Source organism: Hypomesus nipponensis, chromosome 18, assembly GCF_054491055.1.
Source record: "Hypomesus nipponensis isolate SF chromosome 18, ASM5449105v1, whole genome shotgun sequence".
NCBI lineage: Eukaryota > Metazoa > Chordata > Actinopteri > Osmeriformes > Osmeridae > Hypomesus > Hypomesus nipponensis.
This window is the reverse complement of record NC_140378.1, coordinates 5,850,627-5,871,520: the sequence shown is the minus strand read 5'-3', so window position 1 is coordinate 5,871,520 and position 20,894 is coordinate 5,850,627. Positions and strand designations below refer to the sequence as shown.

The window sequence follows — 20,894 nt, the reverse complement described above, 5'->3', positions numbered from 1 at the left end:
CTTGGAAAAAGTTTGTTTGTTAAAGCAAATGTGTTGAAAGTGAATTGGCCAGAATGGGAAATTGAGAGAATGGTCCACAAAAGGCAAGGCCCTAGTTATTGTGTGGAATGGATATAAGGTTACTATAAATAAATTCTGGTCATGCATTAGACATTTCCTGTCTACTCTATCAAATATTGAAAATAAATGCTGCAGAAGTGAGTGAACATACACAAGTCATAAGTAACTTAACACAATAACTCCTAACAATGTAAGGTGATGTGGGTTAGCTGCTCTTCCCAGCAGCACCTAACTTTGTATTCGATTTTTTTATCTGGAACTTGTAAAGTTAACGTATACTGTCACCAAGAACTGAGCCCATGTTCGGCGTGTTTCCATGATGCTGTCTGATCCATCACTCTGAGAGGCTTCAAGTAGTTGAACACAATGTTCCAGATTCAGAGGTGCTGTGGTTTAGCTGGTTGAAAGCACCTGTCTTGTAAACAAGAGATCCTAGGTTCAGCTCCCAGCAGCACCTCTTTGTGTTTAATGTATACTGCAGGGGTTTAATATTGGCCAAACAACCAAAACTAAGTCCCCTGTGTTTGAAGGAAGATGGGAAACTGAACACGGTATTAACATATACAAAATAATACCATATAATAATGGAATTACAGTAATTTGACTCAGGGTTAATAAATGACTGGTGTTCTAAACATGACCTGGTATCAGGGGCAATTCCAGGATCAGACCTTTATGCCTCAATTAGAATGTGACATGGATACAGTGCCTTGCAAAAGTGTAAACCCCCTTTACTAATAAATTACTAATTTCACTGGATAACATTGTATACATTTATTTGTTATTCAAAATATTAAATAAATTAAAAAAACAAAGAAAGTCCCTTTCCCTTTAATATACTTCTTTTTTGTAAGGGCGGCCGTCCACAAAGTAGGCTTTTGTCTGGCTCTGAAACGTGGCGAATTCTAACTGAAAACTGCCCAAACTCACCAAACATTACAAAATGAAGTTTCTGTTACTGGAGATGCGAATTTGTAGGTGGAAGCACGGTACAGCGATGCTAACATTGCACATGTTCAGGGCCGGCGCGAGTACCTTCGCCGCCCTTGGAAGGATGTTTCAACAGCAGCCCCCCCCCCCCCCCCCCCCCCCCCCCCCCCCACCCCACACACACACACACACCCCAGAAGCGCAAATCGGAGAGACGCCCCTCCTCCACTCTGTCTCGGCGCCCTCTGCTGGTGGTGCGCGACGGTTAATAAATGGACGCCCTTCGGTATTTGGCGCCCCCCTCTTCATAGCGCCCGAGGCCGTCTCTGCACATGTTTGTGTGTATTTCAAACAGATAGCCTATTGCAGCGATTGCACTGTGCTCATTTCCGACTTTGGATAAACTCTGTTAATCCAACATAATGGATGTGCTCATGTCGTTGTCATATGTTAATGTGTCAAATGTCGCATGTATAGGCCCTAGATTGTCACCACTCCTTATGAATATTCTATTCTTGCATCCCTTACCAACTAGATGGCGCGATTACTTTAAGTAACGTGTGATCGAGCTTGACCACAAAATATTTGACCGACACTTATGTATTACACTGATTACCAGTTCCTGGTTTAAGTTAAACATGAACTGGCAGTTCATGTTTTGGTGTTTTAGTTTTACCTCAAGAGTAGAAGTGCTACTATAAACTTCAGGACTCCTTCACCTTAGGACTGAAGGCTGTTTGGAAGGTTGTTTTGAGATGAGGGACATGCGGTTTTCATTCATTTTCATCATAGGTAAGTCTATGTTATAGCCTACTTCACACAGATTGAACTAAAGAGCATGGCACTATTTTTGGTTTTGCTAAAGGCATGGGATTTTTAATGACATTAAAGGATTTAAACATTTCTCAGAAATTGTTGAAATACGTGAGAAATAGGCTACAAGGTGTTGCGTGAGAAATGGCTGAAATGCACGAGTCTCACGGCAAATGCGTGAAACTCATTTGTTGGTGGGGGGGTTGTGGTCCATGAAATTGTTGACATGACAATGTCCATGATGACATTGTTGACCACGTTTCTGATGGCTCATGGTCATTTATCTTGCCTTCTTTTTACAGTGTTTTTTCAACACAGCGTCCCTGTCAGATTTCTGTCAATTGTAGGCCTACATAATGAAACCACTGTGGACACTGTGGCTACTAACAATATGACTACTGATTATGTAACCACACCTGGTTTTCTAAATTCTACTAATCCTGTAACCAGCACTGACAGTGTGACTACTGACTATCTAACCACACCTAATCTTGTGACTCATGAACACCTAATTCATCCTACAGCTGAGGATATAACTACTAACAATATGACTACTAACAGTACTGATAATGTAACCACACATCATCCTACAAATACTTCACCAGATACAACCACACCGTTTGGTGACCCTCTAATTACCCCACCCACCACCTCCATCCCTACAAGTAGGCCTACTTTCATTCCCAGCTCAGCCCAGATCAATGCTACATCCACATCCAACACTGCCCCCACCAACAGCACTCTCTCCCCCACTGCCCCCACCAACAGCACTCTCTCCACCACTGCCCCCACCAACAGCACTCTTTCCCCCACTGCCCCCACCAACAGCACTCTTTCCACCACTGCCCCCACCAACAGCACTCTCTCCCCCACTGCCCCCACCAACAGCACTCTTTCCACCACTGCCCCCACCAACAGCACTCTTTCCACCACTGCCATCCACACAACCCAGTCAAACCACCCTCCTCTGAGCTGTGCCAATGGAGGTTTGCTACAGAATGGATTCTGTGTCTGTCCCATTGAATGGACTGGAAGAAACTGCTCTATAGGTGGGTCTAAACAGCCACGGCTGTCATGGCACCTTCGCCTGGCTCTGCTGTTCTAAACATGTTCTTAATTATCTTGTTATCACAGGTATGTTCTGTTCTGAATTTGATATAAACCGATGTACCACATTTAAATCTCTCAGAAAATTTCTGCATGGAAGAAACCATTCAAGGGTTTAATTTCCCAAGAACTACCATCGGTTGGTTTGGTTATTCTAAGCAGAAGTGTGGACCTAATACATCTAGTGGTAAGCTAAAAGATTTGTTTGTTTTCCTGGTACAGCAGTGTCCCATTTTTGTCTACAGCGTATTGCAGCCCTGATTGTGTGGACTCTCTTGGCACTGTGGCAGCTGGCTTGGGATGGGATACCATCAATGGAGATATTTTAAATTAACATCAATATCGTCTACATGACATTCTTGATAATAAATTCACTGTTTCCTGTTTTATCACCAACAGTGAATGTGCCAAGAGCTTCAGCAAGGTGTACCGGTCAATATGGGACTCAAAAGTTTGATACCCCAAATGTCTTACAGTGTGACATAACTTTCAGCAACATTCAAGGAAATGTAAGTACAATTTAAATTTAAATGTATTCATTTAGCAGACGCTTTTATCGAAAGCGATTACCAAGAGAGAGCTTTTACAAAATTGCATAGGTCAAACACTGAGATATCCCCTACATTGCGGGTAGCCAAACATGAAGCATACATTGTGAAAAAACTAAAACAAGTGCCAAAGGGAAGAACCATTAGAACATGCAGTTAAACAAGTTACAGTTAAACAACATGAACCCTAAAAAAGCGAGTATAGAGTCTTTAAGTAAGAGTCATTGTGATCCTAGAGGAAACTAACATCAGGTCCAGCAAATCATTCCTAGGTGCTGTTGTATTCCCGGAACAAGTGTGTCTTGAGCCTTTTCTTGAAGGTGGGGAGACAGTCAATGTCTCTGATGGAGGTGGGGAGTTGATTCCACCACTGGGGGACCAGACAGCAGAAGAGCTTGTGTTGGGACCGGACGGTCTTAAGCGGAGGACCACCAGACGGTTGTCAGAAGAAAACTGTAGGTGGCGGGTGGGGGTGTAGGGCAGGAGGAGAGACTTAGATGTAGTCGGGTGCAGTCCTGTTCACCGCTCGGAAGGTCAGTACCAGGGTCTTGAATCTGATACGGGCCGTGATGAGTAGCCAGTAAAGGGAGATGAGGAGGGGGGTGACATGGGGTCTGGGTAGGTTAAAGACCAGTCGGGCCGCTGCGTTCTGAATCCTCCGGAAAGGGTGGGTTGCACATGCTGGGAGACCGGCGAGCAGCGAGTTGCAGTAGTCCAACTTGGAGAGGACAAGCGCTTGGACTTGCAGCTGGGTGGGGTGCTCAGACAGGTATCTCCTGATCTTCTGGATGTTGTAGAGGGTGAACCTACACGACCGGGAGACTGCAGCAATGTGGGCCGTGAGGGAGAGCTCGTCATCCATGGTCACCCCAAGGTTCCTGGCAGAGGATGAGGGGGTCACTGTCGTGGATCCCAGGGTGATTGAGAGATCGTGGGAGATGGAGGGTTTGGCCGGGATGATGAGAAGTTCTGTTTTGGCGAGGTTCAGCTAGAGGTGGTGCTTGGTCATCCAGGCGGAGATGTCTGTGAGGCAGGCCTCAATCCTAGCTGAGATCCCCGTATCAGTCGGGGGGAACGACAGGTACAGCTGTGTGTCGTCAGCGTAGCAGTGGTAGGAGAAGCCGTGGGAGGTGATGATCGGTCCAAGTGAGGTGGTGTACAGGGAGAAGAGGAGGGGTCCAAGGACGGAGCCCTGTGTAGTGGATACCTGGCGGGGTCCTGACACTTTGCCTGCCCAGGAGATTTGGTAGGATCTTCCGGACAGGTAGGATGAGATCCACTAAAGTGCAGTGCCGGTGATGCCCATCTCAGAGAGTTTGGCGAGCAGGATCTGATGGTTAACCGTATCAAATACTGCAGAAATGTCCAGCAGAATGATGACGGATGACCTTGAAGCCGCTCTGGCAGACTGGAGGGCAGTGGTGACTGACAGGAGGGCAGTTTCTGTGGAGTTGCCGGTCTTGAAGCCCAATTGGTTGGGGTCAAGCAGGTTGTTCTGAGAGAGGAAGTTTGACAATTGGTTAGATACAGCAAGTTCAATTGTTTTTTAAAAGAAAGGTAGCAGTAATACTGGTCTGTAGTTCTGGAGGACAGCTGGGTTAAGGGAGGGATGAAGTCTGCCTTGTTCACAGCAGACTGGCAGATCCAGAGCCCTATAGAAAGAGAGAGGGCAGGTGGAGAAGATCTGGATAGGTAGCTAATGTTAGAAGTGGACCGTATATACTTTGTGACATATCTACGTCTACGAGTGTTGTAACGAACGGGAATGCTGAAGAAACACATGCTAGCTAAGAATATGTTCTCGGTGGATTCGAATACAAATTGAGTGATACTTACAATTAGGAGACAGTCATGATGTACACTCAGTAGGACACTATTCGCTCTGATCCAAATACAGATGTCAGAGGCTATTTAAGCAGAAACCTACAACAACCCTAATTATGTAAATACAACGATTCCCAATAGAAACCCTCTTTTTAACCTAAAGGGACAATCTAAGTGCTTGTACAGTATATAACTACATGCATTATTTGTTTTGATCCCCTTAGCTATCCAGCAACACATCTGATTTGCTGGAGTTAGCGAGCAGTACTCAGATTCTGACGTCAAATCCTGAGACTCTAACAGCTGATAATGTTACCAAGGCGATTGACATCACCAACACCCTCCTTGAAAGGTCTTCAAATATCTCGGAGGTGCAGTGTTTTAAAACCTCAACACACCGTTAATTCTAACAATGAGGTTATAGATATTGTTAAATTTATGTATTGTAATTGTAACAAATAGTGTATAACAGAGAAAGAGACATACTGTGTGAAAAAAAGAAATATTCTACTATTCTATTATTAAGCTAACTGTGGTTGTCTGGTACTATTGCAGGCAGTTGCCGTGGCAGCATTGACCACTGTTAGTCAGCTGCTGGAGGCCTCTGTACCGGACAGTGTGGCAGAGACGTTTTTAAAGTCAGTTTTAAAGTAAAAATATATTTTTTTTAAGTCACAATGCAGTTTTTAAAGTCTTGTGAGGTGATTTTGTATCTCTACCTCTCTGATTTCCCCACAGCCTAAGTAGAAGTTTAGAGAATATCTCACAGGGGTCACACAACACATATCTAGTGGCCCAGCCCAACCTCGCTGTCCAGTCTGTCGTACTAACCAGTAACGACATAGTCGGCGTCCAGTTCTCTGCACAAACAGGTTGATGGGAGAAAGCATTGTTCATCCACGTTTGTAGATAGATTTGCAGTGAACACTTTTTAGATTCTAATTAAATGATTAACACAATTATTCTCCCCTTCTCCAGGATTATCTGGTAGTTTTGCTGCTGATAGAATTAGACTGAATACCAATGAGTCTGAACTGTCTGACGATGGAGAGGTCTCTGATGTCCAGATATACATTAGATTATCACCAGGTGAGTTAACAGTGAACCTAATGCCAAACAGTAGATTTACTATCAACCCCCTTTAAGTTTCCTTGAGCTTATCACACACATCCTATGAGACATAGTAAACAAAATCTACGACAATACACAATCAAGAAGATAGAAATACATCTCTAATTTCTCCCTCCTTTTCTTTTTCTCCACAAACTGTGACTCGTCCCCTCAGGAGTGCAGCGTCCAAGTTCTGGCGTCTCTGTTGGATTTGTGCTCTACCAGAACGACAGGTTCTTCAGGTCAAGGGATTTCAGAGCCCTCTTCCCCGGTCGTAGCAGGATCATCTCCGGAAATGTGAAAGGAGCTGGAAGGATGGATGTTGACCATGTGGAAATGGTCTTCAGACCAGTTGTAAGATCCCTTGCATACCTGTGGTTTAGATTAGCTGTGTTTGATACAGCAGAGTCATGGCACTTGTTTATAATTCATGGAGGCTGGATGAAACGGCACTGCTGTGTAAATACAAAACATTCCCCAAATGACAACGGGATAAGTTACCTATTAACTCCTCTTAACAGTGGAACAAGGAAGTTCAAGTATACCAACTGTCCAACAGCATTCAGTCTATTTGTGTCACGGCCCCAGCCTAGCCCCCCTATTGTTTTTGGTTTTGTCCTGTCCTAGTGTTTCCCTGTCATTGTCTTCACCTGTCTGGTTCTCGTTAGTGTCATTGTCTTCACCTGTGTCGTTTGGTTCTGTGTATTTTGGTTTCTGTTTTGTGTCCAGTCTTTGTCTTGTCATACTGCTACTACCCCTGGGTGCGTGTACCCTGTCTGTTTCCCGTTTCAAGTATTAAACCCTTTGTTTTCGACCATGCCTGCTGACTCCACTGCATTTGGGTCCAACCCCACCTCACGTCGTGACAATTTGTGTTTGGTTCCCCGGCTACAGTGATGACAAAGCAACTTGTTTCTTTTCTCAGAATGTCCCCTACACAACCCTTTATGACTTTGCATGCGTGTCCTGGGACTACACCGAAAGTGAATGGAGCACAGAAGGGTGCTACAACTTCAACATTTCCCCTGAGGCCCTGCATTGTTTTTGCAATCATACCACCAACTTTGCTGCTCTAATGGCAAGTGTCCTCTCTCAACTCTGTTTTTACTGCCCTCAGCTGGGAACTTCAGTTTACCACATGCTTGGGGTGTAACGATAGACTCAGCTCACAATTCAATACATATCACGATACTGGGTGTACAATACGTATCACAATATTTTTTACAACATTAAACTGTTGTAAACTGAAATTCACTTAACAGATTAATTTCCCAAACAGTAAACATTTTCAATAATTCTTTGTTGTACATACAATTTAGTTAACTCCGTTCAAGCGATTTCTGTGAATGCATGCATGACACAGGTGCAGAGTAGGTCGCGTCCTGGTAGCTCAACCAAAGGATCAAATGGACGTCGTATTGTAAAAATATTGCCTATGATACATATTGTAAAAGTGTTGTATATTGTTCCACGATATATTGTTACACCCCTACCACATACAAATATAACAACCCTATTATCTATAAGTACTTTGAAATGTCAGTTGTTTTGTTTTTTTTCTCCTCTAGCTTTACACGGTCCCTACCTCCATCCCCACAAGTACTAACATTCCCAGCTCCTCCATCAGCGCTACATCCACATCCAACACTGCCCCCACCGACAGCACTCTTTCCAACAGCACTCTTTCCCCCACTGCCCCCACCAACAGCACTCTTTCCACCACTGCCATCCACACAACCCAGTCAAACCACCCTCCTCTGAGCTGTGCCAATGGAGGTTTGCTACAGAATGGATTCTGTGTCTGTCCCATTGAATGGACTGGAAGAAACTGCTCTATAGGTGGGTCTAAACAGCCACGGCTGTCATGGCACCTTCGCCTGGCTCTGCTGTTCTAAACATGTTCTTAATAATCTTGTTATCACAGGTATGTTCTGTTCTGAATTTGATATAAACCGATGTACCACATTTAAATCTCTCAGAAAATTTCTGCATGGAAGAAACCATTCAAGGGTTTAATTTCCCAAGAACTACCATTGGTTGGTTTGGTTATTCTGAGCAGAAGTGTGGACCTAATACATCTAGTGGTAAGCTAAAGGATTTGTTTGTTTTCCTGGTACAGCAGTGTCCCATTTTTGTCTACAGCATATTGCAGCCCTGAGTGTGTGGACTCTCTTGGCACTGTGGCAGCTGATGGCTTGGGATGGAATACCATCACTGGAGATCTTTTAAATTAATATCAATATCTCTACATGACATTCTTGATAATAAATTCACTGTTTCCTGTTTTATCACCAACAGTGAATGTGCCGAGAGCTTCAGCAAGGTGTACCGGTCAATATGGGACTCCAAAGTTTGATACCCCAAATGTCTTACAGTGTGACATAACTTTCAGCAACGTTCAAGGAAATGTAAGTACAATTTAAATACAATGATTCCTAATAGAAACCCTGTTTTTGAACCTAATGGGACAATCTAAGTGCTTGTACAGTAAATAACTACATGCATTATTTGTTTTGATCCCCTTAGCTATCCAGCAACACATCTGATTTGCTGCAGTTAGCGAGCAGCACTCAGATTCTGACGTCAAATCCAGAGACTCTAACAGCTGATAATGTTACCAAGGCGATTGACATCACCAACACCCTCCTTGAAAGGTCTTCAAATATCTCGGAGGTGCAGTGTTTTGAAACCTCAACACACCGTTAATTCTAACAATGAGGTTATAGATATTGTTTTATTTATATATTGTAATTGTAACAAATAGTGTATAACAGAGAAAGAGACATACTTTGCGAAAAAAAATATTCAACTTTTCTATTATTAACTGTGGTGTTCTGGTACCTTTTGCAGGCAGTTGCCGTGGCAGCATTGACCACTGTTAGTCAGTTGCTGGAGGCCTCTGTACCGGACAGTGTGGCAGAGGCGTCTTTAAAGTCAGTTTAATATGTAAACTGTAAATATTAATAAGTAAATATATATATTTTTTAAGTCACAATACAGTTTTTAAAGTCAAAATACAGTTTTTAAAGTCTTGTGAGGTGATTTTGTCTCTCTACCTCTCTGATTGCCCCACAGCCTAACTAGAAGTTTAGAGAATATCTCACAGGAGTCAGATAACACATATCTAGTGGTCCAGCCCAACCTCGCTGTCCAGTCTGTTGTACCAACCAGTAACAACATAGTCGGCGTCCAGTTCTCTGCACAAACAGGTTGATGGGAGAAAGCATTGTTCATCCAAGTTTGTAGGTACATTTGCAGTGAACACTTTTTAGATTCTTATTTAATGATCAGCACAATCATTTCCCCCTTCTCCAGGGTTATATGGTAGTTTTGCTGCTGATAGAATTAGACTGAATACCAATGCGTCTAAACTGTCTGACGATGGAGAGGCCACTGATGTGCAGATATTCATTAGATTATCACCAGGTGAGTTGACAGTGAACCTAATGCCAAACAGTAGATTTACTATCAACCCCCTTTAAGTTTCCTTGTGCTTATCACACACATCCTATGAGAAGGAAACAAAATCGATGTCAATACACAATCAAGAAGATAGAAATACAACTCTAATATCTCCCTCCTTTTCTTTTACTCTACAAACTGGGCCTCGTCCCCTCAGGAGTGCAGCGTCGAAGTTCTGGCATCTCTGTTGGATTTGTGCTCTACCAGAACGACAGGTTCTTCAGGTCAAGGGATTTCAGAGCCCTCTTGGGCAGTCATAGGAGTGTCATCTCTGGAAATGTGAAAGGAGCTGGAAGGATGGGTGTTGACCATGTGGAAATGGTCTTCAAACCAGTTGTAAGATCCCTTGCATACCTGTGGTTTAGATTAGCTGTGCTTGATACAGCCGAGTCATGGCACTTGTTTATAATTCATGGAGGCTGGATGAAACGACACTGCTGTGTAAATTCAAAACTTTCCCCAAATGACAACGGGATAAGTTACCCATGAACTCTTTTCAACAGTGGAACTAGGAAGTTCAAGTATACCAACTGTACAACAGCATTCATCCATTTCACCCACAAATCTAAATGTCTATTTGTGTTTGGTTCTCCGGATACGGTAATTACAAAGCGACTTGTTTGTTTTGTCAGAAGGTCCCCAACACAACACTTTACAACTTTGCATGCGTGTTCTGGAACTACACCAAAAGTGAATGGAGCACGGAAGGGTGCTACAAAGTCAACGTTTCCTCTGAGGCCCTGCATTGTTTTTGCAATCATACCACCAACTTTGCTGTGCTAATGGCAAGTGTCCTCTCTCAACTCTGTCTTTACTGCCCTCAGCTGGGAACTTCGGTTTACCACATAAAAATCAAACATCCCTATTACCTCTAGTCCTACAGGGTGGATTATGTCTACGCTGAAGCCCTGGACTGGATCACCTATCTGGGGTGTTCCATGTCTGTTTTGGGCTTGGTTATCGCAATCATTTTTCACGTCATTACCAGGTGAGATCTTTGCTGTACCAAGATCTGGCAACCCTCACAAAAGCAACCTACGTAGAGACCGCAAATTGGTACGTTTACTTTTTTTTTTTATTGGTCCGTTCCTCAGGAAATCCGGTAACAGCAGCCCAGCACTCCTGATGGTGAGCCTCTGTGTCAGCCTCCTCATCTTCACCCTCCTCTTCCTGCTGGGGATCAACAACACCGACCCACAGTCCCACGAACCTGGAGACAAGGACGCCAACGTCATGCCTTCCTCTGACACGCACGTCGACCCAGACCACGGACCCTGCACTGCCGTGGCAGTCTTGCTGCAGTTCTTCTTGACGGCCACCTTTGTCTGGAACTCTCTCTATGCCTCTCACATGTTCCTACTGCTCTGGAACCCTCTGCGGAGACCCCCATCCTACCTTCCGACTGTCACTGTGGTCACTGGATGGGGTGCGTAGGTAGCAGCGTAAAGTAACAAAGTAGAAAGTAATATTTGTCAATGTAGCAATGCAGGGTTGCTGCAGCTACTTGTGCATCTACACTGTCTTCTCTCCCAGGAGTTCCTGCTCTTCTCGTTTCCATCACGTTGGGAGTCACCTACAGAGTGGACGATCCATTAAACTACCGACAGGAAGAATTGTAAATCGAAACTTTTGTTGTTGTTGTTTCATTATTACTTAATACACTAAACTACCAACATTTATTACACAATCTGTTATAGCTTTTACTGTATCTTTTACTTCTAACCTTAGACTACACTACCAGGACAAAGAAAGCATACTCTGGAAGCAAATCAGTGACTGAATGTTTTGGGTTCGAATTGTGTGGAATCTGAATTTCTGAACCTTTATTTTTGGATTTTTACATAATTTTTTTTTTTTTACATTGAAATAAATGTACATTTCAATCTGAAGAAGTGAATTCAAAACCAACAAATTTGGTGGTATTTAAGTGTGTATATTATCCAATTCCTTTTAAAATTCAAAACATGATGTCACTGATTTGCTTCCATAGCATAACCTAGTATATCTTATACTACAGTAGAAAACACAGAGGTACATTTTTACCACAGTACATTACATCAACCACAAACTAACTACTTCCTTTTGACCCTCCAGTTGCTGGCTTGCTGCTGTAAACCGAGAGGGACAGTTTGACTTTGCAAAGCCAATGTTTTGGGGGTTCCTCATCCCGGTGGCTCTAATGCTGATCTTTAACACAGCTATCCTATGCTATTTTAGCTACACAACATGCAAGACAAACCCCAATTTAACCAGGTACCGATGATGTAGCTAACTGCAATCATACGTAAACAAATCCTAATAGTCAAAGGGCTTGTAATAACGTTTTTATTGCTTCTATGTTGTGAGTGCTCTACCATCTGCTTTAAGCTTTTTATTTTCTCCACAGCACCAGAGGGTCCTCCAACAAAAAACATTTTCTGAGTAGTTTCTCATTGGCAGTGGTGTTGGGTCTGTCCTGGATAATAGGCTACCTGATGCTCGTCATACCAAACAAGAACGTGCACTTCATCCTGAACATCGTCTTCTGCCTGTGTACCACAACACAGGTAACTACCTGTGTTGTGTTACCTGTGTTCTCATTGAGTCAGACCGGGAGTACTGTTCTCATTGAGTCAGACCGGCAGTAGTGTTCAGCAGTAGTGTTCTCATTGAGTCAGACCGGCAGTAGTGTTCTCATTGAGTCAGACCGGCAGTAGTGTTCTCATTGAGTCAGACCGGCAGTAGTGTTCTCATTGAGTCAGACCGGCAGTAGTGTTCTCATTGAGTCAGACCGGCATGAGTGTTCTCATTGAGTCAGACCGGCAGTAGTGTTCAGCAGTAGTGTTCTCATTGAGTCAGACAGGCAGTACTGTTCTCATTGAGTCAGACCAGCAGTACTGTTCTCATTGAGTCAGACCAGCAGTAGTGTTCTCATTGAGTCAGACCAGCAGTAGTGTTCTCATTGAGTCAGACCGGCAGTACTGTTCTCATTGAGTCAGACCAGCAGTAGTGTTCTCATTGAGTCAGACCGGCAGTACTGTTCTCATTGAGTCAGACCGGCAGTAGTGTTCTCATTGAGTCAGACCAGCAGTAGTGTTCTCATTGAGTCAGACCGGCAGTACTGTTCTCATTGAGTCAGACCAGCAGTAGTGTTCTCATTGAGTCAGACCGGCAGTACATTGGGGACAAGCTTGTTAAATGTGTGATGAAAACACAATTTCCAGGATGCCTATGTACAGTATGCACACGCTTGTTAGCGCCTGTTTCCGCCCCCACAGACAATTGTGAGATAAGTGACATGGGAAACACTAACCACGTTGTGGCAACTCCCTAACAATCCTGTCTGAACAAACAATAGAACAGTTACAGCTCATAAAATGAAGACCTATACATAACATAGACCTTTAAATAATTCAGAACCATTTGCCATCTCTATTTTTGTCTTTCACAGGGACTGCAGATCTTCATACTATTTGTAGCAAGAAAGTCCATCTTCAGGCAAAAGATGTTGGATCTTCCAATCGGCCGCCATGTCAAAAGTTTCACTCTATGGAAACACAAAGACCAAAATACCATTGATTCATACAAAGAACTGGATACATAAAGCTCTAGCCAGTCAAAACTGTCTGTTTCAGCAGAGACAGTATTAGACCGCCAATGATAAGAAATACCGCTATACTTTCCAGTGAACTATGAGTTCACGAAATCATTCTCTCTTTCCTCCATCACAACTGTTCCCCTGTTCTGCACCCAGACATGTACTTTCTGGTGCCATTTGTTCACTCACTCACATACTACGCGTATGTGACTCACATACTACGCGTATGTGACTCACATACTACGCGTATGTGACTCACATACTACGCGTATGTGACTCACATACTACGCGTATGTGACTCACATCCTACGCGTATGTGACTCACATCCTACGCGTATGTGACTCACATCCTACGCGTATGTGACTCACATCCTACGCGTATGTGACTCACATCCTACGCGTATGTGACTCACATCCTACGCGTATGTGACTCACATACTACGTGTATGTGAGTAAATAATATTAATAAGCAAGCAAATAATTGCCTGTGCAGTATTGCTATCTGTTTTGTTAGGGTATATGTTTCAAACCAATTGTATCAATGTTTTATTTTTTTTGATAGGGAACAAACTGGAACTGTTGCCTAAATCAGGAGTTAATGTGCAATGCACATAACGACAGTTGCAGACTCTAAACTTCAATGCATTGATTGAGCAATGACGACGCACATCTGAATACCCATTCATTATTATCCGTCTGCTGTGACTGACACCTGTGTTTATTCCTGTATCATTCCATACTTTCCCAGCGCTACCCAGTAGTACGCCATACATTCCTCTCATTCTGTCACCTCCTCCAACCCCCACCAACCTGTTTTTGTTTCCTGTTGTCTAACTGAAAGCTGATATGGAATTAATAAGGATCTGTGTCTTATTAAAAGGTTTTTATTTACGACGCGGTGTGAAAGGGAATCGTTCTTTTAGATTCAAATTGGCGGGCGTTTCTTGCATTTCTGTTTTATTTACTTATACTCTAGGCCAGGGGTGGGCAATTCATGAGAAACATGAAATGTGTTGGAAGGCCCCACCAACGATAACTTAAAATTAATTCTGCTCACTATTAATTTTCTCCCATTGTAAAAAGCAGTAATTCGCTGCTACTGGTTATCAGAACAGAAGAATAAGGATATTCTGTCAACAAATATGAAATTGTGGTGTATGTCAAATAGGAAAATACTACAAGTAACAATCAGTAAAAACGAAAACAATCATTACAGTATATTTAACTAGGCTAGTTAATCTTCACAAATGCTGAAAAGGTGTTTTGCAGTATGTTACAGATATGCAATTGATCTTCACTTTATACAAAAAGCAATACATGTTTTTTCAGTTCATTTTACTTGTTCAGTGAGAGAAATCCAGTCTGGCTTGGAATTGAACCAGCGCATTGAAGTCTGGTTGAATGTCTGAGGTAGATATGCAAAGGACTAGCCTGGTCCTAACCAGACTCTCGTACATTCAATTTGTACAGAGAGTCTGGCCTCACTCCATTCAAAAGTGTTAACTTCCTTGTAGGCAGGTACTCTGTTGAAGTTTCAAACTATTGGATCTGCCTAGAGCCACTCTGATCTGCCATAACCAATAGCTAGCGTTCGCCTTAGCCAATTCCTTCACCAATACTGTAACAGAGCTAGCTGCCATAGCTGGAAAATCAAATTGTTCCCGAACCCCGTGGGGAGGAGGGCCACAACATCATGGCCACAAACAAAACTCAGCTAAACTTGTTCTTGCTCTGGCATTAGCTTATGGATATTCGGCAGCGTTGCCACAACAGACCGAATGGCTTCGCTCGCATCTTTCTCCGCCGACTTACGGAACTACAATACAAACTAGCGCAAAACATAAACGTCATTGTTCTCAGCCACTCCCTCTGTTCGCTGATTGGCCGGTAGAAAATTCACCGGAGACATCTGACTTACGTACCTCATGGCCAGACCTAGTACAGAAGCAAAATAAAAATTTAGCGGAAGTACGTAGGAGGGCAGAGCCAGGCTAGCGAAGGACAGCTGAGAGGTAGCAAACCATCAGCGGCCCTCGCCCACTCAGTCAAGTTCTTGTTTTTGCCTGCGTGTTTAGTCCTGTAGTGCCTATTCAAATTGTAATCCTTCAACACAGCGACCTGTTCTCTACACAGTAAGCACACAGCTTTGCCTTTGACTCCAGTAAACAGATACTTAAAAGTCCATATCTTGTTTAAAACTCACATAACAAAATAGATTTTTTAGTAACAGAAGTTCTCCTATGAATTTACGTAACCCATCATTTTGGTGACACTTCCTCTCTCTATCTCTCAAGACAGTCTCATCCACATAAAATCTTTTCTATGTTAATACATCTGGTATGGCTGCCTCTTTTGCTGCCACATCTGCTTTAGCATTCCCCAGAAAAAAGAAATCAATGTTATCAGTGTGAACTCCACATTTACAGATGATAACCTTTTCAGGAATGTGGACTAGTAGAGCAAACACAAGTTCTTCAGAATTCTTATCTTTCCAGGTGAGCATTGCCTTATTTATCCATTGTTGAGCAAACACACATTTGATATTCAACTCCTACATTAGTCATGCCTAGAAATTGCAATCTGTTTCTTTGTTTCCTTATTTAAACAAAATCAACGTTAGTCTCATTACTTTCACTCCCCCAAAAAACGTGTATTTCTTTAAAAAGTTTTTAGACCTATATCATTTTAAATTCTCTATTTTACCAAATCACACCTCTTTTTGTCAAAGCTATAATAAAAACTATTGTCATTATCTCAAACCAGAATTTAATCTGTATGCTTCTCAAATGAAATAAAGACCAAATAGTGTTCTTAATGTAGTAATTAACCAAACATGTTTCCCAAATATATTTTCTATAAAGGCTAGATAGGTAGAACTTCATTACTTGCTTTGGCTGCAGTCCAAAACAAGCTAATTAGCTCCACAATTTATCAGACTTATTGATTCTTCCCAAATTATTTCAGAACAAAGGTTATAATAACCCTCTTTAAGCGCTAATACCATTGATAATACAACCTCATCACAGCCTAACTTTTTATCCCCAAACATTATGCCAGGCTCTGATAAAACTCAGACAAAACTTAAAACCAAATTCCAATCAAAAACCCAAATAAATGTAAATTTTAGTTCATTTCTGTTTCTTATAAAAACTCTTAAACCCTCAGTAAGTAGAGCATGAGACTCTTAATCTCAGGGTTGTGGGTTCGAGCCCCACGTTGGGCGAGCTTCCATTATGCAGTCCGATCCATCACATCCCTGCTTGAAAGCACCTGTCTCGTAAACAGGTGATCTCAGGTTCAACTCCCAGCAGCGCTTGAAAAAAATCTTGATCTGGAATTTGCAGTGAATAGATGTAAACGAACACCATCACAATGGTCGCCAACGACAATACCTCTGGATCCATCACGGTCTGCCGTAAATGAGAGCATTCAAGAAGTTTAATCGAATGTGATAGTATAATTTATGCTGTGGCTTAGCTGGTTGAACACATTTATCACTTTCAGTTTCACCAAAACAAGTCAGTGAAAGCAACACCAGGACTCTGTCACAGAGAGACGTGTCATCAGGTTTGGGCCAATAGGTGGCAGTAAAACATTGATTTAGGTGACTAGCTACTGTTGGCTGAATGCCAAGCTAATATGAACTAGTATACATTTTTATGTATGCATGCATGCATGTCAATGTACATATTCTAATTGGTTATTTTTAACCAACAGCTGTGCTGTCATTGAGATGGCAGATGTTCAAGATAAATACCAAGGCTTGGTGACTGTACACTGTTGCTGTTTGTCAATGGAGTGAACAGGAAGCTTGACAGATTGTGAACAGAGATATTCTCTGACTGAGCATGAGGCACTTGCCTTGGCGTTGGCGTGCGATAGGAAGCATTGGAAGGGATTTCAAACGGTCACTGACCGTCCTCTGAAGTGCTCAGAGAACAATTCATGCTCAAAGCCTTGTGTACGCATTCAAAGGTTGGTTGAGGGAAGTGGGCGAGGTTTCAGTTATGGATGAGAGACTCAGAGAAGAGACATTCAAGCTGGTTCTTTTTGCAAATGTCCAATATGGTATATGACGAGCCAGGGCTCTGGCATTGGCTCCATAAAGGGCACTTAGGGGTGAGGTACTAAAGTGCATTTGAGGAGTGTGGTGGCCAGGAATGGACAAGGCAGCTGAGTGATGGCTCCGGTTGTTGGATGATCAGGATGTCAGCTGGTGGCCAGGATGCATCTGAGCCAATCAATCCTACAGTGGTCGCTTTCCAAACAGACATTTAAAACAGACAATCAATTGCCGGTTGTTACAGCAGGAATTATGAGTATGATGTCCTCTCTAACAGCGGAGAAGGTGATTGTCTGGAGACCACATGGTCTGCCATTGACCTCCAGATCAGACTGTGAACCACAGTTCCACAATGCATGTCCATTCAGTTTCGGAACCTACTGTTGGGAGAGCTTGATCCAACACTACAGGACAAGCCTGGACAAGTAAGTGATAGTCTATATATCAAGCAACAATGGGCAGGAGCCTGGCAGATGATTGGGAAAGTTACTAGATTGAGCCGTACACCACAGAACACCCTGGAGATACCGGATAGGGAGCTGAAAGGAAAATCTGAGCTCTTAGCAGGCAAACGTCAGGGTGCCAAGATGTCTGGAGAGAGGTGGGACACCAGGTTCTCCTCAGACAGGAAAAGGCTGAGAAGTTCACAACCGCATTCAGCAAAGTACCTCACACAGGGAGGAGCGAGAAGGAAGACAGGGTTGCTGTTAGACAGTGAGAGTGAGCTACAGGCACTCAAGTACTCAAGAAACACAACATTTGAGAAGCGATATGACACACCAGCTTCAAAGGAAGTTGGCGCCACACAGCTGAAAGTGGCCAAGGGTCGTTCCACTCTGGGACACGAGGCGGGGGCAGCCACTCCAGAGACACTCTGAGTCGAAAGTCAAGTCAACACAGCCGCAAAGACAAGTCACGTCATGAACCCCCTGTAAGAACCGACATTTTGAATTACAGCCAATCGTGTTTCATGTTCTCTTTTTCATTTTTTCATTGGAAAAAAATGACAAACGCATCATCGTTCAGAATTACATGCAATATGGCCAAAGTATTTGCTGTCTTCTGTGTAGGACTTCTGTGTGTAATCAAAGCTGACGAAGTTGAACATTATTTAACGTAACTTGGCTATGTGGAAAGCAACTGATCCCACAGTGTATAACATCTTACTCAGTGGTGGACTCAAATAGGGAACAGTCACATTCAGACCACCGTAAGGGCACTGCATCCAATTTTCTGTACTGAAAGGGCACTCATTAAGACGTGTTATCATTGTCTTGCTCTGCAGGGCACATCCTCATCATTTATTGCATGAAGGGGCATCCAAGATGGCACTCAAGCATTATTTCCCCAAGTAAAAGCAGCCAACAGGGCACTTGCTCTAGTTCTTGCCACTCCAGAGGGCACTTAAGCGATGCCTTTTCCAACCCCGTGCCCCTCCCCTCTGAATCCACCAGTGGTTCTGTCAGATTGTTACCAGGTTTTGAGTGTTTCTCATTCAAATATATTGAATGAGAAACTCCCTCCCTCCCTCCCTCCCTCCCTCCCTCCCTCCCTCCCTCCCTCCCTCCCTCCCTCCCTCCCTCCCTCCCTCCCTCCCTCCCTCCCTGTCTCTTCCCCTAACCTGCTCTTGCGTGCCAAATTTGTTGCACCAAAGAACCTGCCACAACAGAGGATTTATCTGCCCCTACTTTGCTGGCCCATACACACACACACATAAACACACATACACATACACACACATACAAACACACAAAAACTCACACAATACGCTGCCCTCCTTCCTCAAGACAGACCGTGTGCAATTCGATGTGTGCTCACGCGTGATAAATGAAATTACCGTGCCTTCATGCAAGGATTCAAGGCCCCAACTGTAAACCCCACGGTTTTAGATTAGCCAGCGAGCATGTTTTGGCCCCCTCCTGGGCCAGCAGCAGATGCAATTTAGCACCAGGGTATTGGCCACACATGATTTACACACACAGTCAAGAAGATATTTGCTCATGGTGTGTCGGTAGTGGATTTAGATTTAGTTACCCAATTAAAGTAAAAAAAATAATTAGCAGTCCACCGAGAGACTTCCAACTGGCAGGGCTTGAGTGAGAATACGTTCCTTGCTGTGCTCTACGGCTACTAGGCAATGTTTGCTTATTTTGTAACAATTATGCTGAAACACATTGCACATGCATATTTATTTATTCATTATTGAGCAATGGCGACATGTGTATGGATTTTTGTTGAATTTAGCTGCATTGTGTTAGTTCTGCCAGCAGGCGGCGATCTGTGGATTGAAGCATTGCCAGAAATGACAATCAGTAGCCTATGCATCCTATCAAGAGATTGATTCTCCATTTCAGTGTGGAGGGGGGGTAAGTGTAAGTGAAAAACTCGCCCGGGGCGTCAAATGTGCTAGGACCTCCACTGCCTGGCATGTATTCAATTTCATGTTGCAGGCATGTTTCATGGTTGACCAGTGGATGTGTGTGTGCATCTTGTCAGTTGTGGCTCGCGTCTGAACATTTCATTGCTCTTTGAGACATTGTAACAGTAGTTTTGCACAGACCAAAAAACACAGTTCTGAAAACTCAACCGCTTCAAGAGAAGGTTTTATTGCTACCAATGACTTTGAATGGAGGATAGCAGAGAGAATGGGGGAAGGGAATGGGAGACTGTGGAGCAGTTCATTAATAAGAAGTACTTTGGGTGTGTGTGAGCCAAAATGTCGTCAGCCTAAAACAGGCAGACTGCTGCTCTGGGTATAAATCACAGTATTATTGCCCTCTCAGATGGAGAAATGATATAAGCTTACTTCTCTACCCTTCCCCATATGAGAGAGGGATGTAGAGTGAGTTCATTAGTATAATCGGTTTAATGTCCCTAATTGGGTGAATGGAGATATTTTGTTCTGGGGGGATTGATGACAGCGATTAACCATTTCCAAGGCAGAGTGCGGCAAGCACTTGCGCCATTCATTCTTTGTGAACTGTTTGAGAATCTGATCCAATGGCACGGGGGGGGGGGGAAAGAGAGCTTTGGAATTTGTTACTGTTTTTATCAGTAAGGAATTGGTTTGAACAGCTATATCTGATATTTGACATTGTAATCGTCTTTAGTGAAGAAACTACAGTACTACTATGGGGTTGTCACATTTCCCACCAAATGATTGAAAACGGGTGTGTTTGAGAAGTCGTAATGGGAGTTTCGGACCCTGACACAGTAAACCAATCTCAGAACAATACTGCAGGACAGAGCTTTGAATTCTACCAGTCATGTATGACGGCTCAAGAAGTGGATCTTGTCATTCTCCTCACCCCCCTCCAAACTTCAAGGACGACTGGTTTTCCCCTCATTTATTTCCAGTGTCCTCACGTCTCTGACGTCTCACATACACAACACTTAACAG

The 20,894-nt window shown here is 43.3% G+C and overlaps 1 protein-coding gene across 1 annotated transcript; it reads left to right on the top strand.

Annotated features, from left to right (window-relative positions):
- The first annotated feature begins 3,003 nt into the window (after positions 1-3,003).
- LOC146251704 (adhesion G-protein coupled receptor G7-like) lies at positions 3,004-13,612 on the top strand. The gene is made up of 23 exons (XM_084681359.1): positions 3,004-3,097; positions 3,310-3,419; positions 5,507-5,653; positions 5,838-5,920; positions 6,021-6,154; positions 6,261-6,371; positions 6,568-6,746; positions 7,318-7,470; positions 7,961-8,168; positions 8,372-8,476; positions 8,691-8,800; positions 8,919-9,065; positions 9,243-9,325; positions 9,468-9,601; positions 9,708-9,818; positions 10,012-10,190; positions 10,487-10,639; positions 10,730-10,842; positions 10,949-11,280; positions 11,388-11,469; positions 11,949-12,107; positions 12,241-12,400; positions 13,285-13,612. The coding sequence occupies exons 1-23, from the start codon at positions 3,004-3,006 to the stop codon at positions 13,435-13,437; spliced, it is 3,240 nt and encodes a 1,079-aa protein (XP_084537485.1). The 3' UTR covers positions 13,438-13,612.
- The last annotated feature ends 7,282 nt before the right edge of the window (positions 13,613-20,894 follow it).